The sequence below is a fragment of the Chelonoidis abingdonii genome, chromosome 2 (assembly GCF_003597395.2).
Source record: "Chelonoidis abingdonii isolate Lonesome George chromosome 2, CheloAbing_2.0, whole genome shotgun sequence".
NCBI classification, from domain to species: domain Eukaryota; kingdom Metazoa; phylum Chordata; order Testudines; family Testudinidae; genus Chelonoidis; species Chelonoidis abingdonii.
The window spans coordinates 15372703-15392461 of NC_133770.1; the positions used below are offsets into that span (position 1 = coordinate 15372703).

At 42.1% G+C, this 19759-nt stretch overlaps 1 protein-coding gene across 1 annotated transcript in view; it reads left to right on the forward strand.

Annotated features, from left to right (window-relative positions):
* The first annotated feature begins 1238 nt into the window (after nt 1-1238).
* LOC116838872 (sodium channel protein type 5 subunit alpha-like) overlaps nt 1239-19759 on the forward strand; it is a 102161-nt gene continuing 83640 nt past the window's right edge. Inside the window, 6 exon segments of the mRNA XM_075062178.1 lie at nt 1239-1493; nt 3555-3673; nt 5593-5709; nt 7821-7949; nt 14067-14158; nt 14955-15176. Coding sequence (XP_074918279.1) covers nt 1251-1493; nt 3555-3673; nt 5593-5709; nt 7821-7949; nt 14067-14158; nt 14955-15176 — 922 coding nt within the window. The 5' untranslated portion in view covers nt 1239-1250.

A 19759-nucleotide genomic window follows, 5' to 3' on the forward strand; every position in this document is an offset into this window, starting at 1 on the left:
GTCGTTGCTGCTGGAAAATAAACCTACTAGCTTTCCAGTATTTGCAATGATTAAAATTGATTTTCTTACATAGGAACTTTGACTTTTGTAAAAAAGAAAAGTTATTTGATCTGAGAGGGGGCATTTTTGGGGGTTTTGTTTATTTTTGGATAATTAGTCTTGCTCATGTTACCACACAGTGGTATTGGAGATGCTGCATTGTTTCAAATGCGGTCCTAATTGTTAGCAGATGTTGTTGTTGTTATTGGTAACCTTCCTAGTTATAGCACTTGGAAGAAAATTATTGGTTTCCTGTATACTGTTATGCTGCATCTCTTCAGGGCATCTTTCAAAGCCTAAATATTCATCCAGGGTTTCTTTGTGTGTCTGAGCAGAGTGGAGAGGGTGTCTATTTCTGTGGAATTGTGGGTGTTTAATGTTCTTAAACAATGTATTTTCCTCAATTCTTTTGTAATATGTGTTTTAGCTTATGTGCTTAACATGTGCTTAGCATGTTAAGTACACTGCACAAAATGTCTAGGTATATTAATGAGTAAGCGTGAACAGTAAATAATGCTGTTCAATTTAGTTACTGTGGTTCCATTTTAAGATCACTGGATAATTCTAGGTGTAATGTATTTTACATGTTAGAAGTATCCATTACTTTTAAGTTAGATGTGTAAGACTTTCTTTCTTTTCCTCTTCTGTTACTTCTCAAGGTTGTAAGAGTTACATGTACCATGGAGGCTATGCCTTTAATCCTAGCAGGGAGCTCTTTACACTTCTTATCAGTAAAGATTCTGGAGACTGTAATTGACAGATTTCAAGAAAAATAATGTTTATTCCTCCTTGGCTGGTAGGACTGTGGCTGAGATGCAAGGCCTCTAGGGTATGTTGAGAGTTTGAAGGAAGAAAAATATATTAGGAGGCGCTCATAGATGTGGTTGACCATCCCTAGATCTCTGGAAAATTATTCTGTCAAAAAGTGCTGGTCACCCACAACTCCATTTCATCTATAATATATACTTAAATCCTACCAGTTACATGTAATCTAAAAATACCTTGTAATTTACCAATCAGGAATATTGTGCAATTTCTTCCCCCTCCCCATTTTTCTCTAAGTGGGAACACTTACAGGACAATTGGAAAGCTAAATGAGGTTGTTTGTCGTTGACAGCTTAACTTTTTGGTAGTCACTTATCTTGAGTCTTCTTTTTAGTTATTTCCACTACTAGGAGTAAAATCTACTGCAGGAGGAAAAGGATGAAAAGATGGCTGACTTTTCACTACCGTGTTCTAACCATTTCCGCCAGTTCACGCGTGAATCTTTGGCTGCTATTGAGAAGCGAATTGCTGCCAACAAGAAATACAAAGACCACCAACCTAAAGAGAAACCTCGTCCCCAACTTGACTTGCAGGTTTTCCAAAAGCTGCCTACTCTCTATGGGAATCCTCCTCAGGAGCTTGTTGGGAAACCACTGGAGGATCTTGACCCTTATTACAATGATCACAAGGTTAGAGACAGCATATGCCAAGGGATCTGATTTCATCCCTCCTTGATCATTTGTCAACGGGGAGCCTTTTCTGCTTTAGGAGTCAGAGAGTTAAATTTGGCAGTGCTTCCCTTGAATGATTATATTAAGACAGTTGTATTCAATCAAGTTATAATAAAAAAGACATTATACTTTGATCACTATGTGATCATGTAATAAAACCTTAGTTTTAAACTCTACTAATCATAGAGAATGAAATTCATCAGCATGAGGTATGTGCACCATTTCCATTAGTGGTGGGCAAACTTTTTGACTTGAGGGCCACTTCGGGGTATGGAAATTGTATGGCAGGCCATGAATGCTCACAAAATTGGTGGTAGCGGGGCAGGAGGGGATGAGGGTTCTGGCTGGGAATGCGGGCTCTGGGATGAGGCCAGAAATGAGGAGTTCAGGGTATGGGAGGGGGCTCCGGGCTGGGGCAGAGAATTGGGGTGAGGGCTCCGGCTAGAGGTCCAGGCTCTGGGGTGGAGATGAGGGGTTTGGGGTACAGGAGGGTGTCCCAGAGTGGAACCGATGGGTTCAGAGGGCGAGAGGGGGATCAGAGCTGGGGCAGGGGATTGGGGCACGGGAGTAGGGGACACTCAGGTGTGCAGGCTCCAGGCAGCGCTTATCTCAAGCAGCTCCCGGAATCATGTCCCCCCTCTGGCTCCTATGCAGAGGTGCGCCCAGCTGGCTCTGGACACTGCTCTGCCCGCAAACGCCATTCCCAGCCAATAGGAACTGTGGGGGCGGTGCCTGCGGACAGGGCACAGAGCTGCCTGGCTGTGCCTCTGTGTACTATGTAGGAGCCAGAGGGGAGGTCATGCCGGCTGCTTCCCAGGAGCTATGCGGAGTGGGGCAAGCTCCTGACTCCACTCCCCAGCTGGAGCTGTGGGTTGGATTAAAAGGTCTGAGAGGCCGGCTGTGGCCCACGGGCCGTAGTTTGCCCACCCCTGATTTACATCCTGCTTGAGCCCTCCAAATAAGGCTTAAGTGGGACTTAGGAGGAATATGTTAGCCCTCTACACAAGGATGAATGTCACTCACACTGAATATAACATAGGACAGAGAATATAAAAATCTGTTGCTGCATGATGACTGAAAATGGAGTTACTGTTTTTTATCTACAGTATCTTCAAGCCTACTAGACCTATATGTAGGCTGAATCAAAGCCGCTACATTATTTGCAGCTTCTCTCTCTATAGGCTGCTAGTAACCAGAACCACTTAATACAGTCTGTTTCTCAATATTCCAAATTTTAATAAGGAAATACTACTTGTTTTCAAAACCACCAGTTCTTCCAAGTACAAAATGATTTCTAGAATATATTTTAGCATTTAAAACATGAACCCAGATCTCTCACATCCCAGGCTGTTGGCTTTACTAGGATGGCTTGCTCTAATTCTCTTTGTTTAAATAATTAAATAAAATTGGCACCAACACTTGCCTGAGAAAAGTTTCAGGTTTGACAAATCCACATTTTTCAATGAAAAAAATTGTTTTGTTGAAAAATTCCTGACCAGCTCTGGTCAGTATTAGTGAATGCTGAGTCACTGGTTCAGCAAATAAAGGCCCTGATCCTGCAAATCCTCTTACATTTTATACATATATAAACTTAACTCACCTGAATAATCCCATTTACTTGAATGAGAATGCTGACATGAGTAGAATGACTTTTGTGCACATTTTGTGGGATCAGGGCTAAAGGAAGAAGTTTCATAGTGAGAAAATCCAATTCAGTAATTAAGTGCCTAAATTTACCTTTAAAAATGGACATGAAAAGTGTTCTCCAGAGTACACAATATTCTTTACTGAAACTTTAAAAATGTGTGGTACAAATATATAACGAATCAAAAAAGGTAACAAACAAGAATTACGAGGATTCTTTCAATATAAACAAACAAACAAAAAGCAAGTCAACCATCAAACTTTTACACATAATTATTTGCAGTTCTGCCAACAATACAAACCCTTAATGTCCACAGTTCACTTTCTGGAGAAGTATCATTAATTAAGATTATCTCTGTGTTTTTTTTCTTAAAGACATTTATGGTATTGAACAAAAGGAAAACAATCTTCCGATTTACTGCCACACGTGCCTTGTGTATACTTAGCCCTTTCCATTCAATCAGAAGAGCAGCAATTAAAATTTCAGTACATTCATATCCTTTCAGTTGGTTTCACCTATTCTAGTTTTTTTCTAATGGGTATGAAATAATATGGGTGTAATACTGACTGTGTCATATTTGGAATATATCCTGGATCTAGCCTGTTTCCAAAAGCAATAGTGCACCTGTTTCAGATAATGGCACAGATAATTGTGAATTATTTTAGAAATGACTGTTACTAGTATATGAAACAGGAAGTGTACAGGGATCCACCTACAGAGAGGAAGGATGGAAACCAGGTAATAGAGGGCCTAATTCTGATCTCACTTATACCTGTGTTTAACACCATTAAAATCAATGGGCTTGGTTCACTGTGGTGATTCACCAGTTTTATGCTGCAAAGTTATGCTGAAGTAAAACTGGAGTATCACATTGGTGAATCAGATGAAAGGACTTGATCCAGCCACTGTGGAGATCTAAGTACCACCAGTCACACAGAGCCCTGCAAGGGTGTCCTGTGTATCTTGCAGAGCTGTGTGTGATCTTAAGCTCGCTCTTGCTGCAGTAAACAGGCCTCAGTGAAGAGGTGGTACACATGGCTCTGCAACAGTGCAGGGAGGATGATTCTGTTGAAGATCACCTCTCCAGCATGCTGAGTTGGGGGCCGCATGGGCTGACCAGCCTACTTCAGACATGCCCCTTCTCCAGCAGGGCTGTCTGTATTCAGGTCCATGGTGTAGCTGATGGGTCTTTTGAGGTCCCTGTCTGTGAGGATGGCTCCTACAATTTCAGCTAGTAGGCATAGCGGAGGCAGGGGAGGGAGGGAATCTTTTTTACACACACACACACACACACACACACACACACTTCTTCCTGAAGTGCAAGGTGCATGGCACCATGCCCCATCTGCCCCCTGCACACTCCTCCACAATTGGTTGCACATGGATCACATCTGCTATGTGGTAACTATATGTGCCTAACTCTCAAGTGGAGATCCATACCAGCAGGGTCACTGAGCTGTGCTCAGCGCTGTTGCAGATCTCATGTGTGTGGTAGTGTAAACCCCTTGCACCATCATCAGGCTCAAGCCCATAGTTACTCTAGTGTTAAAATCAGTGTCAGTGCTATCAAAATCAGTCCTCTGCATTTTGTTCCTGGCTTTTTCTTTGTTACCTTGGACAAGTTACTTAACCTCTTTGTTTCTTGATCTGTAAAAAGTGTGTAATACAATACCTGCTTTGGAGTTTCATGAGGAATTCGTTATTACCATTACTTGTACGGCAGTATTGCCCAAGGGCCCCAGCTAGATGTCGTACAAACACAAAGTCACAGTTCCTATCCTCAAGAGTTTATAATATAATTTAAGACAAGACTTCACAAATGAGTGTAACAAATTGTAAAAAGGAAGAACAAGGGTAGAAGGAGAGTAGTGCCAAGCAGTGACATCTCCCACATATCTTGTTGAACAAACTATTCCTGGGTGAGGAATTATCATTTTGTGGCTCATGCATTGAACTGGGACATTGACATCTGGGTTCAATTCCCACCTATCAACTATCTGTGTCAGCCTGGACAAGTCACTTAGGCCCAGAGACTCAAAGCTATTTAGGCTCCTAATTTCCATTTAAGCCTTAATACCATTGTGGATCTGGACCTTTGTCTTCCTATATGTAAGAGGAGGATAAAAATAGATCCTTCGTCCTACTCTTTGTTGTTCTTTTTTGTTTAGACTGAGTTCTTTGGGGTAGGGACTGTCTCTTATTAAGTTTCGCTTACCGCAATGGAGTCCCAATTTTAGCGGCTTGGGTTCATTGTGGTCTAACATCAGTATGAATAACATACAAATAGAATTGTTAATTATGTCCTAAAATTTGAAATCAAATGTTAAATCTACAATGATTTAAACATTTTTTGTATTAGTGGAATGTTTTGATTACACTGTAATGTTCTTTACCTTAACTCCTGTTACTTACATTGTTCACTATGTTTATTATGTGCACTATTTTAACCAATTGTGTCTTCATGGCTATATTTGAGACTCGTAGAAAGTCTAAGTCACCTAAATTTCGTGACTGGAGAAAGTATGTTGAGTAAGTATTTCTGTAGGAATTTATTTTTCCTAATTCTCTAGTTCTAATTAATTATTTAATTGGCCTAATCTTGTAGTCCTCACACGAGATAACGTCATGTTGGAGTCATTAGGAATTTTGCTTGTGTTAGAACTTCAGGATTACTGTTTTGTGGATATAGGGCCATCTTCTGCTTTCATTTGCTGTATTATAAATCTAGAGTAAGTCTTTGGGGTCACTCTGGATTTTCAGTGGGGTAAATGAAAGCAGAATCAGGCATTTAGTACCAAAAAAGTGCTAAGTTCTTTTCATTATCTTTTGTCCACATTTAATTGTTCTAAATCCTAAACTCCCCCCTTCATTTTTACTATTTTTTTTACTGCGGCAAGTCTCCAATCAAAATGCCATTATTGACTAAGAGAAAATATAAGATCTTGCAATCCTTTACAGAATTCGTTTGTGCACTGTTTGCTTTAATAAAATGGTCTGTCAGATGCTTCTTGCCCATGGAACTTTGTTAATAAGGGGCCTTTTCTTCAGCATTGGCCAGATCTTGCAATTTTATCATGAATATCAAAATATTTAGTGTTTTTTCTTTAAGCTTCAACTCCTGAGGTCATGTGAAAACCTGAGAATCTCAAACTTCATTTAAAAAAAAGTGTAAACTTCTATCCCTCTCAGTTTCAAAGTTTGAAAACGTGAACCCTGATAACTCCAGCATCCATGGCAAAGAACCCACAACCTGTTACTTTAAAAATTTGTTTTACACCAACCACATGACTTCTTCGGGCCTGACTCATGATTTTCAAACACGCCGTGTTGACAATACTGAGTACTCCAATGAGCTGTATGCAGGAACTCATGGTTTCAGGGGCCAAGGATAAAATCTGAAACGGAGCCCCTCCCCCCCATCCTTCCAAACAAATACCACTGAGGTGAGGCTGTGGGAAATGGGGGGTTGGGGGAGGGTTGGAGAGTGAGTCTGCCCTGCACTCACCCTGCAGCAGTGTCTCCTCTCCCTCTGGGCATTGCAACCTGGCATGCAGGATCACAATGCCACTCACTCAAGTTTGAAGCACCAGTCAGTTTGGGTACCCTCCCAAACAGGGGGCTTGTGTCAAACTAGCCCCTTTACCCCTCTTTGGGAAGCCCTGGCTCTATCGGGTTGGAGACCTGTGCCTGAATGCATCCCATTAACATCAGTGCATCTCCCTGTGGGTGCAGGGTTCTGCCCTTGTGGAGCAGGATACAGGATCAGCATCTAAATTAATAACTTCAGTCTACCAGGTCATCCACTTTGCTAACTGTAATATCTGAATAAAACTGTTTGATTTTAATATATATCCCACTTTGAAAACTAGTGTACATCAATATGTTCATCTGCAAGGGGCTCAGAATTTAGACAAAGTAATATATGCTATGGTAATTCAAATACCTTCCCGCCCCACCCTCAGAAAAAAGGGCTATCATTGCTGTCAAATAATTCCTAAACATATTTTCTGAGTACCAGATGCCTTTAAAATTCTCTAATGAGATCTCAATCTTGCTGAAATGATAAGTGCACTCAGAAAAACCAGCAGAGCTTTTACTGCTAGTTTCCATTTTAAAGAAAAAGCTGCCTTTAAAATTGAAGTCCTGTAAATTTGTATTTCTGTGAGCTTTTTTCCAACATTCTTTAAAGAAAGTGCTACCAAATGCACAAAGTGAACAATATAAAATGCACTGAGCAGCCACTTTGCATTTTTGAACTAGTGAAGATATGGATTATTGTCAAAAAAAATTAAAAGTGGACAGTGATTTGGGGTGGCTCAAATTCGGGATGCCCAACCTGAGTCACTTTAAAATTTTAGCAAACAAAAAATGGTCACATGTAAGCAAGTATACTACAGACACACATGTTGATAGCCACATGGAGACTGCTGGCAGCTAATATTTCAAGTTGCCTGTAGGAGTTAAGTCCTGATCCAGTACCCACTGAAATCAATGGGAGCCTTTCTGTTAACTTCATTTGAGGGCACTGGGTCAGGTTCTTGGGCAAAGAGACAGCTCAGAGTGAGTAAACTGCCTGTGCCACATACCCTCCTCCATTAATTGCTAATGTTCTCACATTTCTTGGACACTTTACTCCCCAGATACACGTTTACAGCCATTTACACTTTTGAAGTATTGATAAAAATATTGGCAAGAGGATTCTGGCTGAATGAATTCAGTTTCCTTCGAGATCCATGGAATTGGTTGGATTTCAGTGTCATTGCTATGGCGTAAGTAAGAACATGTATATTTTAAATGGCTATTATGAAGTTTAAATTATTTTTGCTTGTGTTTATTTTCTCTAGAACTTTTCACTAAGGTTTCGTACTGTGTCCTTAAGACACAACATTGTAAGGAGTGATAACTGTATCTAGTGCTCTTGTATTCCCTTTGTTGTATGGTATACGGGATATCAACAGCATGCCAATCCCACAAAAAGAGGGAAAGGGGATTGTACAGAGGGTAAAGATAGCAACATATATGATATAGTCAATGCCATCATATAGCTATCAGCAGCTCCTTTTTGTGAAATAGGAAAAGGGTCTGACTTGACAGGAAGTGAGATGTAATATCTGTACTGTCATGAAGTATCTTTGTGCCACATATGTGCAGACATCATGGTAGTCAGTGGATTAAATCTGGGATCGGCATCACCAAAACAGTGTGATCTTGAACTTTCTGTAATTAGAAAGCAATAAAATAAAATTAATTAAACCACAGTATTACAGGCGCCTCCTATCACACAAGCTTGCTGAGAAGGTCTGCAATCCACAGGAGTTCAGAACCCATATGGGATGTCAAATTTTTCTGTCACTTCCTTTTACAGCATAAGTAACAAGGGGGAGGCAGAACTTGTTACTCCATGGTTTGATTACTCCAAACTTGCCTGAGTGATGAGAGTTCCAAAGAAAGTAGGCTTTTCAGTCCCTTATCTTCATTTCCTTTTATCACAATAAGGCAATAAACAGACAATACTATCATCCATAGTGTTTCCAGTTATTTCACTGTAGATAGTATGAAGTGTACTCCATCCCAACAGTGACAAGAGCTTCTCCCTGCAGAGGTCCTCTGAGCTGCCTGCACAGACAGCTTCTCATTCACTGTACTCCCAGTGACAACACACTGACTGCAGCTCAGTCACCAGAGGTGAGATGAGGAACTTCCTACCACACATGGAGACAGCCACAGGACTTTATAGTTCCTTTAAATCCATAGGTCCCTTTTACTAATTCCCAGGACACTGTTGACAACCATTCTAAGGGAAGTGTCACCAACCAAGGCCATGGGTCATACCACGGTTTCCCCTGTTGGTTATGTAAGTCAGTCCCGAGTCAGACGTCACCTTCAATAACCCATTGTTCAAGGAAGCACTTTATTAATTAATCACTATTAAATTAAAATAAAGAATTCCAGGCTTTAGTTTTCTTCCTTATCAGAGGATGATCTTTCTCACCATCTCTAATCAGTAATTTGTCATCAGCCCCTCTTGCATTCCAAACTTTCCCGGTCCACTCCCATCCACTCTAGAGTACAGTCTCGTGTGCTGCTATTTCTTGATAGAGAGCTAATGTCTTAGATACTTGCTTCATCTTCAGAGTGTTTCTGTCAGCACACTCTTTATATTCCTGCTTCCTTCCCGGGCTCAAACTGTAAACTTCTCTGATCCAGAGGTATGTACCAACTCTCTTCCTGGACCTTGCTGATTGACTAGCTCCCCACTGTTTCCCTTCTCCCGTGATTCTGATAGTTCTCTTTGGGCTCTTACTGTCTAAGCTGCCATTCAGGGCTTGTCCCTACAGCAGCCTATTTCACCTCCTGTTGGTTCCTCCAACCTGTTACAGTCACAGAGCTTCGCTAGAGAGCTTCCTCTTTATACTATTCTAGCAGTCTCTGTCAGTGAAGATGTGACTCATTCTAAAGTCTCCAACTCTACCTCCCACTTGGTTGAAAGAACAGGTGTGTGGGTGGGTAGGTAAATGAGTGTATGTGTGTGTGTGTGTGTGTGTGAGAGAGAGAGAGAGAGAGAGAGGTGAGAAGCAGAGGTAAGGCTGAGAATCATAGAATCATAGAATATCAGTGTTGGAAGGGAGGTCATCTAGTCCAACCCCCTGCTCAAAGCAGGACCAATCCCCTACTAAATCATCCCAGCCAGGACTTTGTCAAGCCTGACCTTAAAAACCTGTAAGGAAGGTGATTCCACCACCTCCCTAGGGAACCCATTCCAGAGCTTCACCACCCTCCTAGTGGAAAAGTTTTTCTAATATCCAGCCTAAACCTCCTCCACTGCAACTTGAGACCTCTACTCCTTGTTCTGTCATCTGGTACCACTGAGAACAGTCTAGATCCATCCTCTTTGGAACCCCCTTTTCAAGTAGCTGAAAGCATCTATCAAATCCCCCCACATTCTTCTCTTCTGCAGGCTAAACAATCCCAGTTCCCTCGGCCTATCCTCATAAATCATGTGTTCCAGCCCCGTAATAATTTTTGCTGCCTTCCACTGGACTCTTTCCAATTTTTCCACATCCTTCTTGTAATGTGGGCCCAAAACTGGGCACAGTACTCCAGATGAGGCCTCACCAATGCCAAACAGAGGGGAATGATCATGTCCCTCAGTCTGCTGGGAATGCCCCTACTTATGCAGCCCAAAATGCTATTAGCCTTCTTGGCAACAAGGGCACACTGTTGACTCATATCCAGCTTCTCGTCCACTGTAACCCCTAGGTCCTTTTCTGCAGAATTGCTGTCTAGCCACCTGGTCCCTAGTCTGTAGCAGTGCATGGGATTCTTCCATCCTAAGTGCAGGACTTTGCACTTGTCCTTGTCGAACCTCATCAGATTTATTTTCGCCCAATCCTCTAATTTGTCAAGGTCCCTCTGTAACTTGTCCCTACACTCCAACATATCTACCACTCCTCCCAGTTTAGTGTCATCTGCAAACTTGCTGAGGGTGCAGTCCATGCCATCTTCCAGACCATTTATGAAGATATTGAACAAAACTGACCCTTGGGGCACCCCTTGGAGCACAAAACCCAGGGCCGACCCTTGGGGCACTCCGCCTGATACCAACTGCCAACTAGGCATGGAGCCACTGATCACTATCCAATGAGCCCGATGATCTAGCCAGCTTTCTATTCACCTTATAGTCCATTCATCCAGCCCATACTTCTTTAACCTGCTGGCCAGAATAGTGTGGGAGATCATATGAGAAGCTTTGCTAAAGTCAAGGAATAACATGTCCACTGCTTTCCCCTCATCCATGAAGCCAGTTATCTGATCACAGAAGGCAATTAGGTTAGTCAGGCATGACTTGCCCTTGGTGAATCCATGCTGACTGTTCCTGATCACTTTCTTCTCTCTAAGTGCATCAGAACTGATTCCTTGAGGACCTGCTCCATGATTTTTTCAGGGACTGAGGTGAGGCTGACTGGCCTCTAGTTCCCCGTATTGCCATGAGTTTTCAAAGATAATGGCCAATGGCTTGCAATCACATCCGCTAACTCTTTTAGCACTCTGGTATGCAGCGCATTGTCCCAATAGACTTATGCTCGTCCAGTTTTTCTAAATAGTCCTGAACTACTTCTTTCTCCACAGAGGGCTGGTCACCTCCTCCCCATGCTGTGCTGCTCAATGCAGTAGTCTGGGAGCTGACCTTGTTCATGAAGACAGAGGCAAAAAAAGCATTGAGTACATTAGCTATTTCCACATCCTCTGTCACTGGATTACCTCCCTCATTCAGTAAGGGGCTCACACTTTCCTTGACTTTCTTCTTGCTGCTAAGATACCTGAAGAAACCCTTCTTGTTACTCTTAACATCTCTTGCTAGCTGCAAATCCAAGTGTGATTTGTCCTTCCTGATTTCACTCCTGCATGCCTGAGCAATATTTTTATACTCCTCCCTAGTCATTTGTCCAGTCTTCCACTTCTTGTAAGCTTCTTTTTTGTGTTTAAGATCAGCAAGGATTTCACTGTTAAGTCAAGCTGGTCGCCTGCTTTTCTGAAGTCCAGGGTCTGTATTTTGCTGCTCTCCTTTCTTCCTTGTGTCAGGACCCTGAACTCGACTGTCTCATGGTCACTGCTTCCCAGTTCCCATCCACTTTTGCTTCCCCTACTAATTCTTCCTTGTTTGTGAGCAGCAGGTCTAGAAGAGCTCTGCCCCTAGTTGGTTCCTCCAGCACGTGCACCAGGAGATTGTCCCTTACGCTCTCCAAAAACGTCCTGGATTGTCTGTGCACTGCTGTATTGCTCTCCCAGCAGAAATTGAGGTGATTGAAGTCCCCCATGAGAACCAGGGCCTGTGATCTAGTAACTTCTGCTGGTTGCCGGAAGAAAGCCTCATCCACCTCATTCCCCTGGTCTGATGGTCTAGAGCAGACTTCCACCGCGACAGCACCTTAGTTGCTCACACTTCTAAACTTAATCCAGAGCCTCTCAGGTTTTTTCTGCAGTTTCATACTGGAGCTCTGAGCAGCCATACTGCTCTCTTACATACAATGCAACTCCCCCATCTTTTCTGCCCTGCCTGTCCTTCCTGAACAGTTTATATCCATCCATGACAGTACTCTAGTCATGTGATTTATCCCACCAGGTCTCTGTTATTCCAGTCACATCATAATTCCTTGACTGTGCCAGGACTTCCAGTTCTCCCTGCTTGTTTCCCAGGCTTCTTGCATTTGTGTATAGGCACTGAAGATAACTCGCTGATCATCCTGCTTTCTCAGTATGAGGTAGGAGTCCTCCCCTCTTGTGCTTTCCTGCTCATGCTTCCTCCCGGCATCCCACTTCCCCCTTACCTCAGGGCTTTGGTCTCCTTCTCCTGGTGAACCTAGTTTAAAGCCCTCCTCACTAGGTTAGCCAGCCTGCTTACGAAGATTGCTCTTCCCTCTCCTCGTTAAGTGGAGCTCGTCTCTGCCTAGCATTCCTTCTTCTTGGAACACCATCCCATGGTCAAAGAATTCAAAGCCTTCTTTCCGACACCACCTGCATAGCCATTCATTGACTTCCACAATTCGACATATTCTACCCGGGCCTTTTCCTTCCACAGGGAGGGTGGACGAGAACACCACTTGCGCCTTAGACTCCTTTATCCTTCTTCCCAGAGCCACGTAGTCTGCAGTGATGTGCTCAAGGTCATTCTTGGCAGTATTGGTTCCCACGTGGAGAAGCAGGAAGGGGTGGCAATCTGAGAGCTTGACGAGTCTCGGCAGTCTCTCTATCACATCGTGAATCTTAGCTCCTGGCAAGCAGCACATTTCTCAGTTTTCCTGGTCGGGACGGCAGATAGATGACTCAGTCCCCCGGAGGAGAGAGTCCCCGACCACCACCACCCACCTCCTTTTCTTGGGAGTGGTGGTCGTGGAACCCCAATCCCACGGTCAGTGATTCTCATGCTTTCCAATCAGTGGAGTTTGCTTCTGTTCCCTTCCGTCAGATGTGTCATCTAGTCCACTCTCCGCGTTAGTACTTGTGGAGAGAACATGAAAACGGTTGCTCACCTGTATCTGCATTGCTGGTACATGGACGCTCCTCTTTCTTCTTCTGGAGGTCACGTGCTGCCAAATTTCTTCACTGTTCCTCTCTCCGCTCTGCACAGCCTGCTCCGATTCTTCAGAACGTTGTGCCCATAGAAGCATATCGTGATGTCTGTCCAAGAAACCTTCATTTTCTCTTATGCAACGCAAGATTGATATTTGTTTCTCCAGACCTTGAAACTTCTTTTCCAATATGGAGACCAGCTTGCACTTTGTACAGACAAAGTCGCTTCTGTTCTGTGGAAGAAAAACAAACATGGCACATCCTGTGCAGGGCACAACAGCTGATCACTCACCATCCATATTACCTTCCTTCTAAGAAAGGGAATAGTCAACTATGGGAATAGAGGAGACTGTTACAGGGTGCAACTGATTCATTTTCCTGTAGTGAGGAGAACAACTGTGATGTAGGAGGAATTGATGGATTTATTGTGGCCTAGAGAGGAGGCAAACTTTGAAGTATTACTTGGGAATTTGATCAAAATTAATTATTTTCTCCTTCCTCTGGCCAAAATACTTCTAATAAATATTTTTAATAAGTCCTGTGTTGCTGTTTTTGGCTAAATTTAGAAGTTCATGATATTGTAGAATGTTGGTAGCATTCATAACCAAGCACTAATTTATCACTATGTGCTATTTGAAATAATCAGGATATGAATCCTTGATACATAATACTCAGCATGAGACCTTGACATTTGGTTTATTAATGCTCGAGATATTATATGCTCAGAAGGGTTAGCAATTAAGAAAAGTTTTTATAAAGTATTTCCACAGTTCATTCAATTCAATAGCATATTGTGTCATGTCTTTATTTTACAGATATGCAGGGGAGTTTACTGATCTAGGCAATGTTTTGGCCCTTCGTACATTCAGGGTTCTGAGAGCTTTAAAAACGATTTCAATACTCCCAGGTAAGAAGCCCAGATTTTTGAATATTTTCTGCCAACTATAAGTGATTCTCTCCTCCAACCATTTCATTGGTTTTTCAGGTCTTTTGTCTTTTTTTATGAGTGACTTTGTGTTACAGAAACAACTGAATTTGTGGATCAGGGTGGTGTCTCAGGATTGTTGGCCCAGTCAGAATAATTTAAGCCCTGGAAACAATCTGCCATTTTATTTATTTTGATCATGTCTTTAAGCAATTTTCTTCATTTTTATAATATCTGTTATGCAGAAAGCTGTTCTTGTTTGTTTGTTCTTGTTTATCATTGTTAATCAGTTAGGCATTTGCAGGTTAACAACTGTAATCAAATTGGATATGATTGATGGGTTTCTTTCTGATCCCCTTGTATTATTTTGCTGTATGTATCTAGTGTTGACAAGTCCTCCCAAAGTAGCATCTTTGCAAATTTAATTAGCAGGATATTTATTCCCTTTTCTAGATTATGAAAGTCAGATTTTCCCTGATCCTTGCATGGCTGAGAGTACAATTTATGCAGAAAGGACAGAAGGAGCCTTTGCCCCTCCACACACAGCATACTCCCTGCAAAAGTGTTAGGGACAATTGCTTAGACTAGAGGAAAAACTTCTTTTCTGACTTTGATTACTTTTGTTTCATCTTGACTATGTTTGTATTAAAAAGATACATGAAACACTGGCCAAGTAACTGTGAACTTGTGGCTGCTGTATGTTGTTTTGACTCTCAAAAAGAACGATACATGTGTTCCAGTTTTTTAGTCCTTATACCGCAGAATTTTATCTCTGTAGGACTGAAGGTCATCGTAGGTGCACTGATCCAGTCTGTTAAGAAACTTACTGATGTGATGATCCTGACCGTTTTCTGCTTGAGTGTCTTTGCCCTCATAGGCCTCCAGCTCTTTAAAGGCAATTTGAGACATAAGTGTGTCAGGAATTTTAACTCCACCAATGGAACTATTTATTTGGATGACAAAAAATGGGGCTCCTTTGATGAGTTTATTAATGATACAGGTACGTTGTCCTCTTGTTTCCTTTTACGATGGTAGATTTTATATATATTTTGACTTCTGCACTTCAAATTATATTGAAAATACAGATGAACTGCTACCACAGGACAGTGTTAGTCTTTAAAATGCCAGAGTGGTTTGCAAAGGTCCAGGAATGATTTCTGCTATTGATGCTACAATTCCTTTCTTTTTTCCCCCCATCAACCCATTATTGGAAACAGTGTTTACAAAATTTCCAATAACAGTCATCTGTGTTTCCCAGTATGATACCATAGTAACTGAAATGCATATTAGCTCATTCTTTGACGTAATTTACAGACGTTCGGTTTTGTACAGTGTACTAAGCAGTTATAGACATACAGTTTGCTGTACATTGAAGAAGTCTGCAGATTTGTGTGTGTTGGTGTGGACTGTGAACAGTTTTAGCTGAACTAAATATTCAGCTAAAATGTATGTTTTTCCTTATAAATAAGTTATATATCTCTTTATTCCATATGTGTTTCTTGACTACAATTAGTGCTGAAAATATGGATGAGTAGAACAGATATCTGAAAACACAACAAAGCATCTTCAGAGGAAATAAAATGTGTAGGTGCATCAAGGGAAGAAAGAGCTTTATGAGTAAAAAATATCTCAAAATACATGAGAGAAACAACATGAGAAAAAACATTTGCATATGCTGAATCTGGGGAAAGTTTCACCACTGAGTGAAATCTCTAAATACATCAGGAACTTTAGACATAGGAGGAACTACCAATAAGCACTGTGTGTGGAAAAAACTTTACTTGTAAAGGAGAGGTTAAAATACACAAAAGAATCCACCCAGGAGGGATGCCTTTTGCATGCACTGAATGTGAAAGATTTACTGAGATGAGATCTCTCAAAACTCACCAAAGAATCCAGTCAGGAGAGAAATTATTTATATGGGCTGATGGAGGGAAAACTTTAATGGTAAGGGAATTCTCAAAACCCACTGGAAAAATCCATACAGGAACTGAGTCATTTACAAGCAGGAATATAGGAAGAGCCTCTCTCAGAAGGCAATCTCTAAAAATACTAGTGAATTCACATAGGAGAGGGATCTTTTCCATGCAATGGATATGTAAAAGCTTTGTCTACAAAGAGGAATTTCAAAATACACAAGAGGAATAACATGAAACAGAAACCACTGACCTAGCCCTCATTTTTTTCTTTTAATTTTTAAATATGTTCCTTTAGAAACATTAACTTTGCGGTGTTGGACATAATTTATATTTCATTGTAGGATACACATTTGTGATACATAATGTTGCCCTTCCCCTGAGGTGTGGCTCAAGCCTCTCTGGGGACACTTACTACTTAGAGTGACTTCTCCCTTCTCGTTGCATGGGCTGGTCCTGGGCTCTTTATTGTGTTGTCTGGTGCCTCCACCCAAGGTGACTCATCACTATGCCCAGGGCACAAGGGGTGCTGTCTTTTCGAAAAATGACTAATGCTGCTAATGGGCAAGGAGTATAAAATCCACTACATAATGGCAGAATAAAGCACATATACACAAAGCAGAGCAGAGAAATGACACACCTAGAAATTATAATATAACAAAGGAGGTCTTTATTCAGAGCAGGAAAATGGCATCTGGGAAAGGAAAGCTCTTAGGGTTAACTTATAAGTACTAACACATCAACAAATTTCCCACCTCTCAGCACTCACTACTCTTCACAAACCACAGCTCCCTCCATGGCATCTTCCCAGCCAGGTGGCATGCTAAGGTTGAGTCCAGAGACAAGTACTGCAGTGCTGTGAATATTGTCCAGTATAAAGAAATGAAAAATGATCCTCTCAGAGTGTCTTCAACTCTGGATGGGGCAAGGTCATCTCCTGGCTCTTTAGTCTGGAGTTCTGGGGGTCTTGGCTGGCCTTTGGTAGACAGTGCTGAGTTGGATTGCTGACACTCTACACGTTGCTGTGGATAGGGGTGGAACTGCCTGAAACCATGCACTAGATCCCACGGCAGTTCAATTTCCTTTCTGGGGAGTAGGAATTAGAGACACCACACTTTAAGTAAGATATAAACAAATTGGAGAGGGTCCAGAGAGAGCAACAAAAATGATGATAAGTTTCGAAAACATGATCTATTAGGAAAGATCGAAAGAATTGAGTATCAATGGCTGTTAACCAGGATGGGCAGGAATGGTGTCCCTAGTCTCTGTTTTCCAGAAGCTGGGAATGAGCAACGGGATGGATCACTTGATGATTACCTGTTCTGTTCATTCCCTGTGGGGCACCTAGCACTGGCCACTGTCGGAAGACAGGCTACTGAGCTAGATGGACCTTTGGTCTAACGCATTAGGGCCATTCTTATGTTCTTATGTTTTGTCTAGAGAAGAGAAGGCTGAGGGGGTCTGTGTGCTAACAGTCTTCAGTTATGTAAAAGATTTTACAGTAAGGATGGTGATCAGTTGTTCTTCATGTCCACTGAGTGTAGGACAAGAATTAATCGGATTAGTTTTCAACAATAGAAATGCAGGTTAGATATTATGAAAAGCTTTCTAACTATAAGGATAGTTAAGCAGTGCAATAGGTTTCTTGAGAAGGTTGTGGAATCCCCATCCTTGGAAATTTATAAGAACAGGTTAGATGAGAGGTTCCCCAACTTTGGGGCATTCCCGCCTAGGAGGGTGTGGAGGAATGTTCGGGGGGCACAATGGGGCCTGGGCTAGCCCCCACACGGGGGATGGAGAAGGAGCACTAACTAGTCCTGCCTGACCCTAGCCATGCCCCAGCACTCAGCCCCACCCCCAGCCTTGGCCCCTGGCCATGGCTCTGTTCCTGCCTGTGGCCCCAGACCCGCTCCCAGATCCAGCCTTTGTTCATTTTCCTCCTCACCCCACCCCCGAGCCACAGCCCTGCTGCTACCCCAGCTCCCTCGTTATATTGGGGTAGAGGTGTATTATGGTTTTCTCAACTACAACAAATGTATGGATTATGTTGATAAGCTTCCAAAATAAAATAGGGAGAAGTTTAAATCCTTAGTTTTGGAAGGACAGCTGATTGCTAGAATGTCCTTATAGGCAGCTCTGGAAACTGTTAAGTCAGCTTCATGAACTAGGCAACATCAGTAGTTAAGAAGTGGATGTTTTGGCTCCAAAGTTCAGGCATTCCAACAGAGGTTCAGTTAACTGTGGAGTATCTTCCCTTTGTGGTTCAGACCTTTTCAACCCTAAAACCAATGACACTCTCCACATGTTGAAAGGTCCCCTAGCCACACTTTGCTCTCTTATAGTGTATACATCTGCAACCAAAAGAAAACAAAGGAGACTTCATAGCTATTCTAAACAGAGAACATCATATGCATTTTCTTTTACCAGAGAAAAACAGAACTCCATAAAAAGAGGACGTGTTTCCAAAGAGAAGAGTTTCTGCACCAGCCACCTCTCAATTCTACCTTGAACCTACAAACATCATTTTGACAGATTGGTCGAGATTCGCACCACAACCATTTTAATAGATCTAGTAGACCCTTCTTCCACTCCATTTGGGAACCATCTACTCTTTTCCCCAAAATTATGGGACTCTCTAACAGGCTGCAGGAGACTGAAGATTGTCTCAGTACTTTAGTCCATACAGTCCCATTCTGCACTTGCCCCTCACCCCCTTCTGATGCCTTTTCAGGGACCCCTTTCATAAGAGACTATTACAGCAGGACCTAGAAATACTTCTGTCTCTCAGCGTAATAGAAGAGGATCTACAGGAATGCAAGAAGAAAAGTTTCTGCTCCAGTTAGTACCTTATACTAAAGAAGGAGAGAATGGAATCCAATTTCGGATTTGAGAGGGCTCAACATTTTCATACACCATTTTAAATGCAAACTGTCACATTAGTCTTCATAATTCCATCTCTAGATCCACAAGACTGGTTTGCAGCTTGTGACCTTCAGGTTGCCTTCTTCCATATTTCCATTCATCTGGCACACAGAAAATGCTTAAATTTCCAGATGGGACAGTACAATACACTACTGTATCAGCAGAGACCCTTTGATCTCTCTTTATAACCAAGAATGTAGTGTTCAGCAAGGTCTCAACAGTAGTTTCTGCTCATATAAGAAATCAGTGTTAGATTCTATGACAGACAGAGCCTGTCTTCCCCAAGACAAATTTCAAACCATGTCTAGTCTTATTACTCAACTTCAGACAAATCTACAGATAACAGTAAGGACTTGTGTAAGTCTACTCAGACACCTGGTTTCCAGAAGATTCACTGTGCTGAATACCAGAGTACACCTAGGCTGCATGCAGGGTTAGCTAAAATCAGTGTATGCGCCAAGTTGAGTCCTCAAGCTGATCTTTCCTCACTGAATTGGTGGAAAGATCTTGTGACAGATGCATCACTTCTGGGATGGGGAATAGATCTGGATCACATGGCAAGTGGACTCTTTAGAAGACTCTCTTACATATAAACATATTGGAACTCAGCGGTTTACGAGGCCTGGAATTCTTATCTCTGATTAAGGATTGCCTACCCAAATTATAACCGGCAACATGACTCATCTTTTTTTTTTTAAAGAAAGAGGTTAGGGGGAAGAAAGCATGATCCTCCTGCCTTATGCCA